The 20,543-nt window shown below is 46.1% G+C and overlaps 1 protein-coding gene across 1 annotated transcript; it reads left to right on the top strand.

The window, feature by feature from the left end:
* Window positions 1-2,713: 2,713 nt before the first annotated feature.
* LOC129027195 (group 10 secretory phospholipase A2-like) lies at window positions 2,714-20,311 on the top strand. The gene is made up of 4 exons (XM_054473849.2): window positions 2,714-2,810; window positions 6,984-7,134; window positions 9,743-9,849; window positions 20,145-20,311. The coding sequence occupies exons 1-4, from the start codon at window positions 2,714-2,716 to the stop codon at window positions 20,153-20,155; spliced, it is 366 nt and encodes a 121-aa protein (XP_054329824.2). The 3' UTR covers window positions 20,156-20,311.
* Window positions 20,312-20,543: the final 232 nt, after the last annotated feature.

The raw sequence follows: 20,543 nt of genomic DNA, 5'->3' as shown, positions 1-20,543 counted from the left end.
CCTCCTGGGTTCAAGGGATTCTCCCATCTCCTCCCAAGTAACTGGGATCGCAGGCTTGTGCCACCATGCCCAGCTAATTTTTTGTGGGCTCGCCCAGCCTAGATATACAATTTGAATGAACTCCAAGGTCTAAGTCAAATTACCTATGATTACCCATTAGGTATCAGTGCTATGTACATAAACTGGAGAAACAACTGATATTCAAGAGCACGTAAGTCCGATGTTAACCATGGACTCATGGAGAATCAAGATGGTCACCTTGTCCTTCCTGACTCCTTAAAGTGTTTGTTATTAAAGGTTCTGCAGTTGGGCGTGATGGCTCACACCTGTAATCCCAGCACTTTGGGAAGCCGAGGCGGGTGAATCACCTGAGGTCGGGAGTTCGATATCAGCCTCACCAACATGGAGAAACCCCATCTCTACTAAAAATACAAAAAATTAGCTGGGTGTGGTGGCTCATGCCTGTAATCCCAGCTACTCGGGAGCCTGAAGCAGGAGAGTCGCTTGAACCCAGGAGGCGGAGGTTGTGGTGAGCCGAGATAGCATCATTGCACTCCAACCTGGGCAACAAGAATGAAACTCTGTCTAAAAACAAAAAACAAAGGGCTCTGCCTTCCATGACTCATCATGGAAAAGATAAAATGGTCTAAATTAAGTATGTATTGGTGTGCTGACTTATAAATTGCTAAAATAGTTCACAACCAATGTTTCGTTTGTCAAATCCATGTTCCTGGGAAGACAATCAAAGCTTCAGGTGCATTTGGCTACCTCATGGGCCGTTTGAACATTTCAGTTGTCAATTGTCATTTTCGATGCATGTTTTCTGGTTGCTTTCCCATGCAGGAGGGCTGATATTACAACAGTAGATCATTATGGTACAGAGTATTTTCACCAGGTACTGAAAGCTTTTTATGGCTCACTGACTGGGGACAATCAATTCCTTCACAATCTAGAACCTGAAGATTGGATCTTCTGAGAACATCAGAGAAAGAATGTCCTTGCCATCCACACTACAGCAAAACTTTAGGACCTTGAACTTTGGGTTCATAATCTCACAAAAGGGAAGTTTTTCACCGGAAGAAGATGGCATCCTTGATGTGAGCAGCTTTTCCCAAGATCACAGATCAAGACTTCTCGTTTTTTTTTTTTTTTGAGACAGAGTCTTTTTTTTTTTTTTTTTTTGAGACAGAGTCTCGGTCTTGTTGCTCAGGTTGGAGTGGAATAGCGCGATCTTGGCTCAATGCAACCTCCACCTCCTGGGTTCAAATAATTCTGCTGACTCAGCCTCCTGAGTAGCTGGGATTACAGGTGCCCACCACCATGCCCGGCTAATTTTTTTGTATTTTTAGTGGAGACAGTGTTTCACCATGTTGGCCAGGCTGGTTTCGAACTCCTGACCTCAGGTGATCCACCTACCTCGGCCTCCCAAATCGCTAGGATTACAGGCATGCGTCACCGTGCCCGGCCTTGTGATAGTGTCTTACTCTGTCACCCAGGCTGGAGTGCAATGGTGCAATCTTGGCTCACTGCAACCTTCGCCTCCCAGATTCAAGCAATTCTTGTACCTCAGCCTCCTGAGCCACTGAGACTACAGGCACGTGCCACCGTGCCTGGTTAATTTTGTGTGTGTGTGTGTGTGTGTGTATGTGTTTGTGTGTGATGGAGTTTCGCTCTTATTGCCCAGGCTGGAGTGCAGTGGTGCAATCTTCGCTCACTGCAACATCTGCCTCCTGGGTTCAAGCGATTCTCCTGCCTCGGGCTCCTGAGTAGTTGGGATTATAGGCACCCAACACCATACCCGGGGAATTTTTTGTATTTTTAGTAGAGACGGAGTTTCATCATGTTGGCCAGGCTGGTCTCGAACTCCTGACCTCAGGTGATCCACCCGCCTCGGTGTCCCAAAGTGCTGGGATTACAGGCGTGAGACCTGTGCCCAGCCTCTGTCTCTCTCTCTCTCTCTCTCGACTAGAGAGACTGACCGGGGACAATCAACTCTCTCCAGACTGACAGAGAGAGAGAGGGAGAGAGAGAGAGAGCGAGAAAGAGACAGAGTCTGGCTCTCACCCAGGCTGGAATGCAGTGGTGTGATCTTGGCTCACTGCAACCTCCGCCTTCCGTGTTCAAGCGATTCCTGTGTCTCAGCCTCCCAAGTAGCTGGGATTGTAGGTCCGCACCACCATGCCCGGCTAATTTTTGTATTTTTAGTAGAGAGGGCTTTGCCATATTGGCCAGGCTGGTTTTGAACTCCCGACCTCAGGTGATCCGCCAGCCTGCGCCTTCCAAAGTGCTGGGATTACAGGCGTGAGTCACCGCGCCCGGCCAAATAAAATAAAATGTTAAAGTAAATTCAGGACTACCCCTCCTCCAAGTCTTCTGTCCCCTTTGGGCGCCCACGTGAGCGGGGGAGGGGCTGGGGGAATAATAACATCAAAAGAGCGCCTTTTCCTCCCTTATTCCGAGGAGACTTCCCTGAGCCTGACTCCCGGTCCTGTCCTCAGCGCCCCGCGGCCTCTCCAGCCCCTTCAGTGGCCAAGATGCAGAGATCAGGACGCCTTTGCGCCGCCCCAGGTGCCCGCCCCTAGCTGCCTCCGCCTGGGCCCCGACGGAAGGTGAGGTCGGGGGCCGGGCCGGGGCGTGGCAGCCGGGGTGTGTGTACCCTGGGCTTGGTGCCTCCGGTGGCCCGGCAGCACCGTCCCACCTCTGCCACCCTCCGATGGGTCCACTACCTGTGTGCCTGCCAATCATGCTGCTCCTGCTGCTGCCGTCGCTGCTGCTGCTGCTTCTTCGACCTGGCCCCCGGTCCGGCGAGGGTGAGTGAGGAAGGGGCTTTCCCGGAACTCAGGCGTTCCGGGATTCCTCCAGCCCTTCCTAGGGACCCAGCAGCCCTGCCTCCCATCCCTCTCCAAGTTCCTAGTTGCCCTAGAGCCCCCAGCTCGCTCTTCTAATGCTCACCCACACTGTGCGCCCCAGCCTTCTGCAGGGCGCCCCACTCACTCCTCCCAGGGACCCAGAACTAGCCCAGTCCTTCCCCAGGGGTGCAGAGTCCTCTCCTGGCTCCCTCCCCTAACCGGCTGTGACCCTCTCCGGCAGCCCGGGACCCTCCCGGTTGTCCTGATCTGGGGTCCGCGAACTTATCCTTCATTTCACCTGTCCCTGAGATGTGAGACACCAGAGGGTGGGAGGAGCAGGGGCAGAAAGGCCCGGCTTGGTGGTGGGAGAAGAATATATCGTGCCCCTGTACAAGAAACCCCTGTGACAAAAAAAAAAAAAAAAAAAAAATAGAACATACTGCCCCTATCTCACTATCCATCCTTTGGGGTCACTGTAGAGAGGTCCCCTGGGTGACTGCCTATTTCTGGGGTGCACAGATACATGTACCTGCAGAGTACTATGCAGACACTGCCAGCACACAGATGCGGAGGCACAGCACCAGCCCCAGACTCACCTGGCCCTCAGGTGTGCAGCTCGCCGTGTGCGGCTCCCACAGGCAAAAATACTGAGATACCGCTAGGGGGACACAAGCACACACAGCTCAAGGATACCCGGGACCGCACTCAGGACAATTCAGATGAGCCATGTACACACACACACACACACACACAGAGCCGCACAGACACACATATGTGCACATAGACCCAGGGGCTCACAGGATGCACAGACAACCCTGGCCCTCCCCGAGGAGGCTGCAGCGGGCAGACAGGGCAAACAGACCCTAGCGTGACCTGCCCCACCTATGTTGGCACAGAGGGAGTGTTTGGCTTGGTTATAAGCACAGTGCTGGATGCCCGCCCCGTGCCTAGAACCCTCCCTCTATAGGGCTGTTGCTAGGGCTCTGAGATACCAGAGAGTGGTCAGGGAGGGTGGCAGGGGAACCTTTGGGGACAGCTTCAGGGTATGGTGTTGGGACTGGGACATTGTCAGGGTGCTCAGAGAGGGTGTGTTCCCTGGGTCTTGATGGATTTAGAGGTCAAGGGACCATTTCTGGAAGCTCACTGTGTGCCAGGGCAGCTTATATCAGAGCTCAGCATTTTTTTTTTTTTTTTTTTTTTTGAGACAGAGTCTCACTCTTGCCCCGGCTGGAGTGCAGTGGCACGATTTCGGCTCACTGCAACCTCCACCTCCCGGGTTCAAGAGATTCTCCTGCCTCAGCCTCCTGAGTAGCTGGGACTACAGGCATGCGCCACCACACCTGGCTAATTTTTGTATTTTTAGTAGAGACAGGGTTTCACCATGTTAGCAAGGCTGGTCTCGAACTCCTGACCTCAGGTGATCCACCTGCCTTGGCCTCCGATTGTGCTGAGATTACAGGCATGAGCCACTGCGCTTGGCCAGAGATCTGCTCTGGAAGACACCCCATGCCGGAGGGCACTGCCACAAGCAGACAGTATGGCGAGGGTCCCTATGGCCACCTGGCAGGCAAGGTGGATTCTGAAGGGAGGTGGCCTGGGAGCAGGCTGAGGATGGGGTGAGGGCATTTGAGCAGCAGAGTGTCTGCGTGAGGGGGCATAACTGGAGGAAGAGTAAATGACTCTTGTGTGAGAGGATGAGGGAGGGGTGAGAGGGGCTGACTACCCCCAGGACTTGGGGTGCATTGAGACTCCTTAGCTTTATCCAGACTCGTGGGAGCCATGGAGGTTTGAGGCAGAGGCGTGGGCTGCTGGGAGAGTGACGATCCAGAGAGGAAGGCAAAGCTTTCAACTGCAAATGCCATTTTATTTTCATGTGTTTTTTTTGTTTTTGTTTTTGTTTTTTGAGACGGAGTTTCACTCTTGTTGCCCAGGCTGGAGTGCAACGGCACGATCTCAGCTCACTGCAACCTCTGCCTCCCGGGTTCAAGCGAGTCTCCTGCCTCAGCCTCCCAAGTAGCTGGGATTACAGGCATGCACCACCGTGCCCAGCTAATTTTGTATTTTTAGTAGAAAAAGGTTTCTCCATGTTGGTCAGGTTGGTCTGGAACTGCTCACTTCAGGTGATCTGCCTGCCTCGGCCTCCCAAAGTGCTGGGATTAGAGGCATGAGCCACCGCGCCTGGCCCCAAATGTGTTTTACATTTTCTTCCTCTTTGATTCATCTTTGTCCTCCAACATAAATATGCCACTTTTTCCACTGATTAAAAAACAAAATGGAATTTAAATCTGGCCTGGACTTCTCAAAAAAGTCAGTGTGATGAAAACTGTTCAAGATAAAACAGAAATGAGACTGGGCATGGTGGTTCATGCCTGGAATCCCAGCACCTTGGGAGGCCAAGGCAGGAGAATCACTTGAGGCCAGGAGTTTGTGAACAGCCTGGGCAACATAGTGAGACCCCGTATCTACTAAAAATTTAAAAATTAGCTGGGCATGGTGGTGCATGCCCGTATGTCTGGAGGCTGAGGCAGGAGGATCGCTTGAGCCCAGGATGTGGAGGCTGCAGTGAACTATGATTGTGCCACGGCCCTCCAGTGTTGGTGACAAAGTAAGACCCTGTCTCTAAAAAAAAAGAGAGACAAGATGATCAGGATGAGCGTAGAGGCTCATGCCTATAATCCTAGCACTTTGGGAGGCCAAAGCAGGTGGATCATATGAGGTCAGGAGTTTGAGACCAGCCTGGCCAAGATGGTGAAACCCCGTTTCTACTAAAAATACAAAAATTAGCTGGGCGTGGTAGTGCACGCCTGTGATCCCAGCTACTTGGGAGGCTAAGGCAGGAGAATTGCTTGAACCTGGGAGGCAGAAGTTGCTGCGAGCAAGATTACACCACTATGCTCCAGCCTGGGCAACAAGAATGAGACTCTGCCTAAAAAAAAAAAAAAAAAAAAAAAAAAGATCAAACACAATGCATCAACTTCCCAGAGCCGTATAAACCCTAACCCTAACCCAGAAAGCAGGCAAGCCTGTGTGTGAGTGTTTCCACTCTATTGCTGGTACCACTCGGCTCTGGCAACCCCGAAGGCCACCTTCCCCTAATGTTACTGTGTAAGGAGGAAGAAGCACTGGTTTGCAAGTCAGAAGCCTGGGTTGAAGCCTCTGCTTGAGATCCTGCTGGCTGTGGGAATGTGGGGTTACATTTCCCGGCTGGCCTCCTTTCCTACATGTCCAGTGCAGGGGTTCCAGTCACATGCATTAGGCACCATTACATGTCCGAGCTGTGCCAAGATCTAGAAAAATGGCTGGGCTCAGGCCAAGGGGCCTTCTTGTCTGGCAGCGAAAATAAGAGGAGATACCAAGGGCCCTGAGCCTGAGTCTGGAGGGGAAGTCATGAGCACAGGGCAGTGCCAGGGCCCGGGAGCTGCCACAGAGGAGCCCACCTTGGTGACAGACACCTGTAGGGTCATCCGTGATGCCCAGTGCCCAACACAGGGAACTGGACAAACGTTTCATGCATGACTCTTTTTTCCCTTCTTGGCTACCTTGAGGACGTTGATTATAATAGTTAGCCTTTTTTTTTTTCTTTTTTTGAAAGTCTTGCTCTGTCGCCCAGGTTGGAATGCAGTGGCAAAATCTTGGCTCACTGCAACCTTCCCCTCTCAGGTTCAAGTGACTCTTCTTCCTCAGCCTCCCTAGTAGCTGGGATTACAGGAGTGCACCACTATGCTCGGCTAATTTTTGTATTTTTACTACAGGCAGGGTTTCACCATGTTGGCCAGGCTGATCTTGAACTCCTGACCTCAGGTGATCTGCCCGCCTGGGCCTCCCAAAATGTTGGGATTACAGGTGTGAGCCACTGAGCCCAGCTGGATTATAATAGCCTTTTCATGCACCAGGGGCTTTATACTCAATTATCTCATTTCGTTCATATGAGTTGAAGTCAGCTTATCTGCCATTTCACAGTGAGGAAACCAAGGCCCAGAGAGGTTAGGAATTTGTCCAAGGTCACACAGCTAGGAAGTAGGATTCAAACCCAGACAGCCAGGCTGTAACACCTAGGCTCTTCTCAGGCTAATGCCCTTCCCAGGGGTCTGGGAAGCCCTGACCTGCAGCCTGTCACCTTTGTTTACCCCCCAGCCTCCAGGACATTACATGTGTACCGGCGTGGGATCCTGGAACTGGCAGGAACTGTGGGTTGTGTTGGTCCCCGAACCCCCATCGCCTATATGAAATATGGTTGCTTTTGTGGCTTGGGAGGCCATGGCCAGCCCCGTGATGCCATTGACTGGTGAGTGCATGCCTGGGACCAGGCCACAAAATCCCTCACACTCTGGGGTAGTCAACGCTTATGAGGAAGTACCCAAAACTGAAGCTGGGATTTGGTCCAGGGAGATCCCAGTGTGCAGTACTACTTTGCAGGCAGGCAGAGGCCTCTTGGATAACATGGCCAATGAGGCCAGATCTTGGTACCAGCTGCCTCTTGCCCTGGACTTGGGCTGATTACATTGCCTTAAAAAATTGGCCAGGAGCGGTGGCTTACACCTCTAATCCCAGCACTTCAGGAGGCCGAGGCGGGCAGATCACTTGAGGTCAGGAGTTCAAGACCAGCCTGGCCAATATGGTGAAACCCCATCTCTACTAAAAATGCAAAAATTAGCTGTGTGTGGTGGCAGGCATCTGTAATCCCAGCTACTCGGGAGACTGAGGCAGGAGAATTGCTTGAACCCAGGAGGCGGAGTTTGCAGTGAGTTGAGATTGCACCACTGCATTCCAACCTGGGCGACAGTGCAAGACCCTGTCTCAAAAGAAAAAAATAATAATAATATAAAGTGACCAGGTGTGGTGACTCACACCTGTAATGCCACCACTTTGGGCCGAAGCAGGAGGATCACTGGAGACCAGGAGTTTGAAACCAGCCTAGGCAACATAGTGAGACCCTGTCTCTATATTAAACACACACACAAACACACACACAAAGGCAGCCAAACTATGCACTAGGAACTGCCCTGGGAATCCCTTTGCATTCTCACAAGAATCCCATTTCGCAGATGAAGAAACCAAGGCACAGAAATATTAAGTAATGTGTCCAGGTGTGGGGGCTCACGCCTGTAATCCCAGTACTTTGGGAGGCTGAGGCAGGCAGATCATGAGGTCAGGAGTTCGAGACCATCCTGGCCAACATGGTGAAACCCTGTCTCTACCAAAAATACAAAAATTAGCTGGGTGTGGTGGCAGGCACCTGTAGTCCCAGCTACTCAGGAAGCTGAGGCAGGAGAATCGCTTGAACCTGGGAGGCGGAGGTTGCAGTAACCTGAAATCACGCCACTGCACTCTAGCCTGGGGTCTCACTTTTGCCCAGGTTAGAGTGCAGTGGCATAATCATAGTGGCTCACTGCAGCCTCAAATTCTTGGGCTGAAGGGAATCCTCCCACCTCAGCCTCCCAAGTAGCTAGGACTATAGGCATGTGCCATCATGGTGAGCTAATTTTTTGTGTGTTTTTATTTTCTCAAGACAGAGTCTTGCTCTGTTGCTCAGGCTGGAGTGCAATGGCACAAACTTGGCTCACTGCAACCTCCATCTCCTGGGTTCAAGTGATTCTCCTGCCTCAGCCTCCCAAGTAGCTGGGATTACAGGCATGCACCACCATGCCTGGCTAATTTTGTATTTTTAGTAGAGACAGGGTTTTGCCGTGTTGGCCAGGCTGTTCTCGAACTCCTGACCTTGTGATCCACCTGCCTCGGCCTCTCAAAGTGTTGGGATTACAGGCATGAGCCACTGAGCCTGGCCTGGTGAGCTAATTTTTAAATTTGTTATAGAGACAAGAGAGACAAGAGTCTCCTTATGTTGCCCAGGCTGGTCTCGACCCCCTGGCCTCAAGTGATCATCCACCTCAGCCTCCCAAAGTGCTGGGATTACAGATGGGTGTCACCGCACCTGGCCTTTAAGGAGGGTTTCATTATAAACCTACCCTGAAGGGAGGGAATCTGATTTTATGAGAGGGTATAGCCTGGTGAGGCCTGGATGACCTCTGGAGGTAGGGGCTTGTGCCTGGGCTGAGACCTAAGGGACAAAGGGCAGACATGAAGTTGCCCCAGGCAGAGGGCACAGTGTGGGCAAAGTCAGGAAGTGGCAGGGCTTGGATCACTCCAGGAAGAGAGAGGAGTCGTGTCACAGGAGCTCGAGACCCAGACAGTGAGGCAGGCAGGCAGGGACCAAGTTTGGGCACAGCCAGGGAGGCAGGACAGGGCATGGTGGGGCCAATGGAATCATTACCCAAGACAGGGATTTTCAGGGAAACAGCTTAGATAAGGCCAGGCGTACAGTAGCTCCCACCTGTAATCCCAGCATTTGGGGAGGCTGAGGTAGGAGGACTGCTTGAGCCTGGGAGTTCAAGACCAGCCTAGGCAACATAGTGAGACCCCATATCTACAAAAACTTTAAAAAAGGAGTTTGTGTTCCTGTAGTAGCATACTTGGGAGGTTGAGGTGGCAGTATCATTTGAGCCCGGGAGTTCAAGGCTAAAGTGAGATGATTGAGCCATTGCACTCCAGCCTGAGTGGCAGAGAGATATGCTGTCTCAAAGGAAATATAAATTAAAAATCCAGCTGGGCTTGCTGGCGTGTGCCTGTAGTCTCAGCTACTTGGGACACTGAGGTGGGAGGATCGCTTGAGCCCAGGATTTCAAGGCTGCCGTGAGCTATGAATGTGCCACTGCACTCCAACCTGGGTGGCAAAGAAAGACCCTGTCCCTTAAATAAAAAAAAAAAGAAAAAAAGCTTAGATAAGAGGGTGCTGTGCCTCCCCGGGGGTCTTCAGTCACCCATGGTCCTGGCAAGAGAGGAGGGCCAGGAGAGAGCTTCACCCACCTGCTGTCCTGCCCATGTGACATCCGCAGGTGCTGCCATCGCCACGACTGTTGTTACACTCGAGCTGAGGAGGCCGGCTGCAGCCCCAAGACAGAGCGCTACTCCTGGCAGTGCGTCAATCAGAGCGTCCTGTGCGGTGAGTCCCCAGCACCACCATGCCACACACCCCGAGTATCCCCTGGGCATCCTGGCATAGCCAGATGATTTCTGTGCCCCTGTTGCAATAACCACTGCTTCCAACTCTCTATAGACCACCCCTTGGGTATATCTAATGTAAGTGACATTTATTTTATTTATTTTTTGAGTCAGAGTCTCGCTCTGTCACCCAGGTTAGAGTGTGGTGGTGTGATCTTGGCTCACTACAACCTCTGCCTCCTGGGTTCAAGCGATTCTCATGCCTCAGCCTCCCAAGTGGCTGGGACTACAGGCATGCACCACCACGCCCAGATAATTTTTGTGTTTTTTTCAGTAGAGGTGGGGTTTCACCAAGTTGGCCAGGCTGATCGCAAACTCCCCACCTCAAGTGCTCTGCCCACCTCGGCCTCCCAAAGTGCTGGGATTACAGGCATGAGGCATGGTGTCCGGCCCTAATGTGAGTGATCTTTAACACTGAGCACCTGAAAAAGAAAACCCTAAAGAAACCTAATTCTTTGATGTCTGGATGACAAGGAAGAAGACAGAAATGGCATCAGATAATAAACAATGTAAATGTTTATCAGAAAGGGGCTGGGGGTGGGGACCAGAAGGAGGATCGCTTGAGGCCAGGAGTGCATCTCTACAAAGAAGTTAAAGGATTTTTTAACATTGGCCAGGCATGGTGGCACACATCTGTGATCTCAGCTACTTGGGAGGCTGAGATGGGAGGATCACTTGAAGCCCAGGAGGTTGAGGCTGCAGTGAGCTGTGATCGAGCCACAGCACTCCAGCCTGTGTAACAGGGCAAAACCAGTCTCAAAAAAAAAAAAAAAAAAAATTTTTACCTAACCAACCACTTCTAAAGATATTTAAAAAAAACCCTGCAATTAAAAACCTCAGGTCCCTCAGGGCAATCTTACCAGATTTTGAAACAAAGCAATAACATAAGGACTGTAGTGTTTTATGTTCATATTATTTATTTATTGTTTGTTTGTTTTTGGAGTGTGGGTTTTTTTGTTTGTTTTTTGATATTTTTGTTTGTTTTTTTTTGAGACAGAGTTTTACTCCTATTGCCCAGGCTGGAGTGCAATGGCGTGTTCTTGGCTTACTGCAACCTCCGCCTCGGGTTCAAGTGATTCTCCTGTCTCAGCCTCCTGAGTAGCTGAGATTACAGGTGCCCGCCACTACACCTGGCTAATATTTTTGTATTTTTAGTAGAGATGAGGTTTCGCCATGTTGGCCAGGCTGGTCTTGTACTCCTGACCTCAAGCAATCCACCCGCCTCAGCCTCTCAAAGTGCTGGAATTACAGGCGTGAGCCACTGCATCTGGCCGTGGTATTTATTTTTAAGATTCCATTTTGGGCCGGGTGCTGTGGCTCACACCTACAGTTCCAGCACTTTGGGAGGCCAAGGCAGATGGATCACTTGAGGCCAGGAGTTTGAGAGCAGCCTCAATGGTGAAACCCCACCTCTACTAAAAATACAAAATTACCCTGGTATGTTGGTGCATGCTTGTAATCCCAGCTACTCGAGAGTCTGATGCAGGAGAATCACTTGAATCCAAGAGGCACAGGTTGCAGTGAGCCGAGATCGCACCACTGTACTCCAGCCTGGGCAACAGAGTGAGACTCTATCTCAAACAATAACAAAAAGAAATAGATTCCATTCTGATGTATGGCATTTTCCATTTATAGTTTCCCTTCAAATAAATAAGAAAGCTAAAACAATGAAAACAACTAGGAAGTGAGTAATGGTACAGGGAGAATGTAGATAAGGCTTGAGTTTCGGCAGCGAGACTCAAAAGTTATCTGAAGAGCTAGTCGTGATCCAGACCACTAGTTCCATCCCTTTTTTTCTATTTTCTGTTACTTGAAAATAGACATAACAGGCTCGGTGCTGTGGCTCACTCCTGTAATCTCAAGACGGACAGATGGCTTGAGCCTAGGAATTCAAGACCAGCCTGGGCAACATGGTGAAACCCTATCTCTACAAATAATACGAAAACTAGCACGGTGTGGTGGTTTGCACCTGCAGTCTCAGCTACTTGGAAGGCTGAGGTAGGAGGATCACCTGAGCCCAGGGAGGCTGAGGCTGTAGTGAGCCAAGATTGCACCACTGCACTTCAGCCTGGGCAACAGAGTGAGATCCTGTCTCAAAAAAAAAAAAAAAAGAGTAAAGAAAAAAAGAGGCTGGGCGTGGTGGCTCACACCAGTAATCCAACACTTTGGGAGGCTGAGGTGGGTGGATCACGAGGTCAGGAGTTCCAGACCAGCCTGGCCAACATGGTGAAACCATGTCTCTACTAAAATACAGGTGGGTGCTTTTAATCCCAGCTACTCAGAAGGCTGAGGCAGGAGAATTGCTTGAATCCAGGAGGTGGAGGTTACAGTGAGCCGAGACTGCACCAATGCACTCCAGCCTGGGCGACAGATTGGGACTCTGTCTCAAAAACAACAACAACAACAAAAAAGAAAATAGACATAACATAAAATTAACTATGTTAAAGTGTATAATTCAGTGATACTTAGTATATTCACAATGTCATCCAACCACCACCTAAACATTTTCATCACTCCACCTCGAAAAATCCCTTTCCCCTTAAGCAAACTGTTCCCATTCCTCCCTACCACCAACACCTGGTAAACTTACCAGGTTACCAGTTTTCTATCTCTGGATTTACCCTGTCTAGATATTTCATATAAATAGAATCATACACTATGCTTCTGGCTTCTTCACTTAGTATAATGTTTTTGAGGTTTGCTCATTTTCTTTCGTTCTTTATTTTTGACATGAAATCTCACTCTGTCACCCAGGCTGGAGTGCAGTGGTGCCATCTCTGCTTACTGCAACCTCCGCCTCCCGGGTTCAAGCGATTCTCCTGCCTCAGCCTCCTGAGTAGCTGGGATTACAGATGTGCACCATCATGCCTGGGTAATTTTGGTATTTTTAGCAGAGATGGAGTTTTACCATGTTGGCCAGGCTGGTCTTGAACTCCTGACCTCAAGTGATCTGCCTGCCTCAGCCTCCCAAAGTGCTGCAATTACAGGCGTGAGCCACCACACCCATCCTGTTCATGTTGTATTAATAGCATGTGTCAGTACGTCATTCCTTTTATGGCTGAATAACATCTGCTGCATGGATAGATCACATTTCGTTTATCCATTCATTCAATGATGGGCATTTGGGTTGTTTCCACCTTTTGGCTTATGTGAATAGTGCTGCTGTGAACATTCATGAACAAATACTTATTTGAGTACCTGGTTTCAATATTTTGGAGTATATACCTAGGAGTGGAATTGCTGGGTCATACGGTAATCCTGATTTACTTCTCTTGTTGAGACAGGGTCTCGCTCTGTCACCCAGGCTGGAGTACAGTGGCATGATCATGGCTCACTGCAGCCTCAAACTCCTGGGCTCAAACTATCCTCTTGGCTCACCCTCCTGAGTAGCTGGGACTATAGGTGTGTGGCACGATGCTGGGGTAATTTTTTTGAGACAAAGTCTCACTTTGTCACCCAGGCTGGAGTGCAGTGGCACGATCACGGCTCACTACAACCTCTGCCTCCCAGGTTTTAGCGAATCTCCTGCCTCAGCCTCCTGAGTAGCTGGGATTACAGGTGCCCGCTACCACGCCCAGCTAATTTTTGTATTTTTAGTAGAGACTGGGTTTCAACCGGTTGGTCAGGCTGGTCTCAAATTCCTGACCTCAAGCAATCCACCCACCATGGCCTCCCAAAGTGCTGGCATTACAGGCATGAGCCACTGTGCCTGGCCAAGTGCCCAGCTAATTTTTAGCCTTTTTTTTTTTTTTTTTTGAGATGGAGTCTCACTCTTTTTGTCCAGTCTGGAGTGCAATGGCGTGATCTCAGCTCACTTCAGCCTCCGCCTCCTGAATTCAAGCGATTCTCCTGTCTCAGGCATGTGCCACCACGCCCGGCTAATTTTTATATATTTTTTAGTAGAGATGGGGTTTCACCATGTTTGCCAGGCTGGTCTCGAACTGCTGACCTCATGATCCATCTGCCTTGGCCTCCCAAAGTGCTGGGATTACAGGTGTGAGCCACCATGCCTGGCCATTTCTAAACTTTTTGTAGAGATAAGGTCTCCCTATGTTGCCCAGGCTGGTCTCAAAATCTTGGCTTCAAGCAATCCTTCTGCCTCTCTGCCTCTGAAAGTGCTGTGATTACAGGCATGAATCACCATGCCCAGTTAAGAGTTCTTTATATATTGTGGATACTGACTCTTACCAGATATGTGATTTGCAAATACTTTCTCCCATTATGTAAGTTGTCTTTTCTCTTCCTTGATAGTGTCTTTGCACAAAAGTGTTTAAGTTTGATGAAGTTCAATTAATCTGTTGTCTTTTGTTGCTCATGTTTTTGGTGTCCTTAGAATCCGCTGCCAAATCCAAAGTTATAAATATTTACCCTTAAGTTTTCTTCTAATAGGTTTATCATATTTAACTCTAATATTTAGGTCATTGATCCATTTTGAGTTAATTTTTGTCTACGGAGTGAGGTAGGGGGTTGAACTTTATTGTTTTGCATGTTGTTATCCAGTTATCTCAGCCCTCTTGGTTGAAGAGACTCTTCCCCATTGAATCATCCTGCTACCTTTGCTGAAAATCACAGCCAGGAGTGGTGTCTCACACCTGTAATCCTAGCATTTTGAGAGGCTGAGGCAGAGGGATTGCCTGAACTCGGGAGTTCAAGACTAGCCGGGGCAGCATGGTGAAACCCCATCTCTACAAAATACAAAAAAAAATTAGCCGGGTGTGGCAGCGTGCACCTGTAGTCCCAGCTACTCGGGAGGCTGAGGCAGGAGAATTGCTTGAACCTGGGAGGTGGAGATTGCAGTGGGCAGAGATTGCACCACTGCACTCCAGCCTGGGCAACACAGCAAGACTCCATCTCAAAAAAAAAAAAAAAAAAAGAAAGAAAGAAAGAAAAAGAAAATCACTTGGCTCTAGATGGAGGAGGGTTTCATCACTTTGAGCTAATAACTTGACTTCTCTTAACCTCAGCTTCCTTACCTGTAAGATAGGTGTTGTGAAGATGAGAAAAGGTTTGTAAGATGAGAAACAGATTTTGTTTTTGTTTTCAGATGGAGTCGTGCTCTGTCGCCCAGGCTGAAGTGCAGTGGCGCGATCTCTGCCCACTGCAAACTCTGCCTCCTGGGTTCAAGTGATTATCTTGCCTCAGCTTCCCGAGTAGCTGGGATTACAGGCCCCTGCCACCACACCCAGTTGATTTTGGTATTTTTAGTAAGATGGGGTTTCACCATGTTAGCCTGGCTGGTCTCAAACTCTTAACCTCAGGTGATCTGCCCACCTCGGCCTCCCAAAGTGCTGGGATTACAGGCATGAGCCACCGTGTCCAGCTGAGAAACAGATTAGATGGGAATTTTTCTTCTATCTCTTCCTCCCATCCTTATCTGAACTTCTCTCTGACCCCTGCTAACTCCTAGAGAGAATCAAAGATCTGTTCCAACTCTTGATTAAAACTCCAGGTTCTGCTGACTTGGTCTGCTCTGGTGGCAAAGAGGCTATTGTAAGCGTTATTAGAAGTATGTTTTTATTTTTATTTATTTTTTGAGACAGAGTCTTACTCTGTAGCCCAGGCAGGAGTACAGTGGAATGATCTCAACTCACTGCAACCTCTGCCTCCCGGGTTCAAGTGATTCTCATGCCTCAGTCTCCTGAGTAGCTGGGACTAGAGTTGCGTGCCACCATGCCTGGCTAATTTTTTTGTATTTTTAGTAGAGACAGGGTTTCACCATGTTAGCCAGGCTGGTCTTGAACTCCTGATCCATCCTCCTCGGCTTCCCAAAGTTTTGGGATTACAGGCATGAGCCACCGTGCCCGGCCTACTTGAAGTATGTTTTTTTAGATCTTCAGCTATATCTTCTTACTACGGATTAGAACTTGGCATAAGATCAAAGCTGAATTAATATGATGATATAATCAATTTTTAGGCCTGAACATGCCCCAGGTATCATCTCATCCAACCCTCTCATTTAGAGTTGGGGAAAACTTGTAATTATGGGTTGAGCAATGTGGATTTTCAAGGCCAAATCAATTATTCGCAAACCTTATATTTTTGGAAACGGTACTTCAAGTATAGAAAACTATTAGCTTATGATCCCACCTTTTCCTCACTAACCTAAAATCTCAATTAAAATAAATCCTGTTGTTATGATTCTATTAATCTGAAATTCTATTAACTGTGACTCTAAAACTTTAACCATAGCAAGATAACAAAAAATAATCCCATATATGTATAGGATATTTTGACATTTACTGTTTTACATATTCCTTAATATAACCTTTATGAACTAGAAATGATTTTGTTTCCATTTTATAGATGAAGAAAATTAGGCCCAAAAAGGTTAAATGAATTGACAAAGGTCAAAGAGCAACCCAGTAAGTGACAGTACATCTTTAAGTGTTGCCAGATATTAATGTGCTGACTAAATACTAATACAGTTTTTAATAATAAAAGCATTTAGTTGTCTTATCAGGAGATGATTCATATTATTAAGTCATATAGCTTCCATTAGCCACACATTTTGACAATTCCATTCTTCAACCTTGGTAGTTTATAGAGAATATATTATAAGTCTTCTAAGTAATGTGGCTTAGCATATCAGGATTACAAGGACTTTAACACACGAAAAAGCCAATCCTAAGTGCCAATACTCTTTAAAACAGAAACATGGCTACCAAGAATTTAAGGAAGAATCAACAACAACCCTTCGCAAACTATCCCAAACATTTAAAGAGGAAGGAGCACTTCCAAACTCATTTTATGAGACAAGCATTATCTCATTCCTAAGTTAGGTAAGGGTACTACAAAAAAAGAAAGAAAATTACAGACCAGTATTTTTTTTTCCCATCTTACAATATATTCTGATCATCTTTCCAGGTAATCAAATATCCTGCAACATCATTTTAATGGTTGTTTGGCATCATTAGGGCATGAATTAATTGCCAGGTATATACACAGTGCCATTCATTTCATTAGAAAGAGAAGTGTCTCTATTTTTTTTTAAATTTTATTATTATTATACTTTAAGTTTTAGGGTACATGTGCACAATGTACAGGCTAGTTACATATGTATACATGAGCCATGTTGGTGTGCTGCACCCATTAATTCGTCATTTAGCATTAGGTATATCTCCTAATGCTATCCCTCTCCCCTCCCCCCACCCCACAACAGTCCCCAGAGTGTGATGTTCCCCTTCCTGTGTCCATGTGTTCTCATTGTTCAATTCCCATCTATGAGTGAGAACATGCGGTGTTTGCTTTTTTGTCCTTGTGATAGTTTGCTGAGAATGATGGTTTCCAGTTTCATCCATGTCCCTACAAAGGACGTAAACTCATCATTTTTTTATGGCTGCATAGTATTCCATGGTGTCTATGTGCCACATTTTCTTAATCCAGTCTATCATTGTTGGACATTTGGGTTGGTTCCAAGTCTTTGCTATTGTGAATAATGCCGCAATAAACATACGTGTGCATGTGTCTTTATAGCAGCATGATTTATAGTCCTTTGGGTATATACCCAGTAATGGGATGGCTGGGTCAAATGGTATTTCTAGTTCTAGATCCCTGAGGAATCACCACACTGACTTTCACAATGGTTGAACTAGTTTACAGTCCCACCAACAGTATAGAAGTGTTCCTATTTCTCCACATCCTCTCCAGCACCTGTTGTTTCCTGACTTTTGAATGATTGCTATTCTAACTGGTGTGAGACAGTATCTCATTGTGGTTTTGATTTGCATTTCTCTGATGGCCAGTGATGATGAGCATTTTTTTCATGTGTTTTTTGGCTGCATAAATGTCTTCTTTTGAGAAGTGTCTGTTCATATCCTTCACCCACTTTTTGATGGGGTTGTTTGTTTTTTTCTTGTAAATTTGTTGGAGTTCATTGTAGATTCTGGATATCAGCCCTTTGCCCTTTATCAGATGAGTAGGTTGTGAAAATTTTCCCCCATTTTGTAGGTTGCCTGTTCACTCTGATGGTAGTTTCTTTTGCTGTGCAGAAGCTCTTTAGTTTAATTAGATCCCATTTGTCAATTTTGGCTTTTGTTGCCATTGCTTTTGGTGTTTTAGACATGAAGTCCTTGCCCATGCCTATGTCCTGAATGGTAATGCCTAGGTTTTCTTCTAGGGTTTTTATGGTTTTAGGTCTAACATTTAAGTCTTTAATCCATCTTGAATTAATTTTTGTATAAGGTGTAAGGAAGGGATCCAGTTTCAGCTGTCTACATATGGCTATCCAGTTTTCCCAGCACCATTGATTAAATAGGGAATCCTTTCCCCATTGCTTGTTTTTGTCAGGTTCATCAAAGATCAGATGGTTGTAGATATGTGGCATTACTTCTGAGGGCTCTGTTCTGTTCCATTGATCTATATCTCTGTTTTGGTACCAGTACCATGCTGTTTTGGTTACTGTAGCCTTGTAGTATATTTTGAAGTCAGGTAGCGTGATGCCTCCAGCTTTGTTCTTTTGGCTTAGGATTGACTTGGCGATGCGGGCTCTTTTTTGGGTCCATATGAACTTTAAAGTAGTTTTTTCCAATACAGGCCAGTATTTCTAATGAACATGATGCCAACATTCTCAGCAAAATACTAGTGAACTGAATTCAGTTGCACATTAAAAAGATCATACACCACGATGACGTGGAATTTCTCCCTGGGATGCAAGAATTGTTTAACATGCACAAATAAATAAATGTGATTCACCACATTAACAGAATGAAGAATAAAAATCATGCGATCATCTCAAAAGATGTAGAAAAAGGATTTGACAAAATGCAACTCTTTCATGATAAAAATGCTCAATAAATTAAACACAATAAAAGCCATATATGACAAGCCCATGGTAAACATCACACTCAAAGTTGAAAGGCTGAAAGCTTTTCCTCTAAGATTAAGGAAAAGATAAAGTTGCCTACTCTTGCCACTTCTATCTGACATAGTACTAGAGGGGCTAGCCAGAACAATTAAGCAGGAAAAAGAAGTAAAATGCATCCAAATATGGCAGGAAGATAAATTGTCTGTTTGAAGATAATATGATCTTACTTATAGAAAACTCTAAAGATCCCACCAAATATCTGTTAGAACTAATAGACAAATTCAGTATAGTTGCAGGAAACAAAAATCAACAAACATCAGTTGTGTTTCTATACACTAATAATAAACTACCTAAAAAAAATCATTATGGAAAATAGTATGGCGGTTCCTCTGTAAATTGAAAACAGAAGTACCATATGATCTAGCAATATCGCTTCTAGGTATGTATTCAAAGGAAATGAAATCAGTATTTAGAAGAGAGATCTGTACCCCATGTTCATTGCAGGATTACTTATACTAGCTAATATATTGAAACAGCCTAAGTGTCATTGATGAACGAATAAAGAAATTGACATATATGTATGTGTATATAAGTGTGTGTATGTAAATATAAGTAAATATGTGTGTATATATTCTATATATAATGGATTATGATATTGAAATATTATATGTATAATGGAATATTATACATATAATATATTGGAATATTATTCAGCCACAAAAAGGAAGGAAATCCTTCCATTTGTGAAAACATAGATGAACTTGGAAGACATTATGCTAAGTGAAATAAGCCAGACATTTAAAGACAAATACTACATGATCTCATTTATATGTGAAATCTTTAAAAAGTCGAACTAATTGAAGCAAAGAGTAGAAAGGTGGTTGCCAGGGGCTAGGGGTCGGGGAATGGGGAGGTGTTGGTCAAAGGGCACAAACTTCTAGTTATAAGATTAATAAGTTCTGGGGATCAAATATACAGTATGGTGACTATAGTTAATAATACCGTATTATTTACTTGAAATCTGATGAGAGTACACTTTAATTGTCCTTACTATTACACACTCACACACACTCAAAAATGATAACTGAGTGGTGATGGATATGTTAATTAATTTGATTGTAGTAATCATTACACAAGGTATGCAGACATCACATCATCCCATTGTATACCTTGAATATATAAATGTTTGTCAATTAAATCTTTTAAAATAAAAACCAGTAAAACAGAAATATGAAGATTTTTACTTTTAGTCTACAGAAAAGTAAATATTTACTTTCCCCACATAATTCTGCTTTCTTTTCATATATACCTTACATATATGAATCTTAAAGACCTTTAGCACCATGTTTTGGTATGAAAAAGAATATGGGAAGAAGGATACTACAATTAAAAAAAATGCATTTTTCTTCTCTATGCTGCCTCTTGTCATTCAGTTTCTGTGTAACCTAATTCTTATTCTGATCAGAGAAGAAGGAACTGAAAATCAGGATTTTACTAACACCATCGATATCTCCCCACTCTCCGGCAAATGCACAAACACAGTCCTCTGGTTCCTAACGATGCATTTCACAGATGAGTTTCCCTGGCTGCTCTCCATGCAGATGATGAATAAAGTAGCTTTTGTTTTGAGAGATTTATTTGGAAGACCTCTTCATTAAATGCTATTTGGGGGCAGATGCGTATCTATGGAAGGTGAAGAAAAACATGCTGATAAAATAGCCATCAAGGAAATGTGCCACTGACAAAATCTAACATGGTCTGTCTTCAAAGAACACATTTAAAATACAGAAACACACACACATGCACAGGCACACACGGGAAGGAGAGAGGGA

Source organism: Pongo pygmaeus, chromosome 14 (assembly GCF_028885625.2).
Source record: "Pongo pygmaeus isolate AG05252 chromosome 14, NHGRI_mPonPyg2-v2.0_pri, whole genome shotgun sequence".
In the NCBI taxonomy this organism is placed as follows: Eukaryota; Metazoa; Chordata; class Mammalia; order Primates; family Hominidae; genus Pongo; species Pongo pygmaeus.
Note: the sequence above shows the minus strand (reverse complement) of the source record. Positions and strands in the feature narration are given on the sequence as shown.

What these genes read in the sequence shown, in the direction of transcription:
- LOC129027195 (XM_054473849.2), top strand. Translation starts at nt 2,714, where the DNA reads ATGGGTCCACTACCTGTGTGCCTGCCAATCATGCTGCTCCTGCTGCTG. An exon ending in TGGCCCCCGGTCCGGCGAGG is followed by an intron (nt 2,811 to 6,983) that starts GTGAGTGAGGAA and finishes TTTACCCCCCAG; the next exon opens with CCTCCAGGACATTACATGTG. An exon ending in CCCCGTGATGCCATTGACTG is followed by an intron (nt 7,135 to 9,742) that starts GTGAGTGCATGC and finishes TGACATCCGCAG; the next exon opens with GTGCTGCCATCGCCACGACT.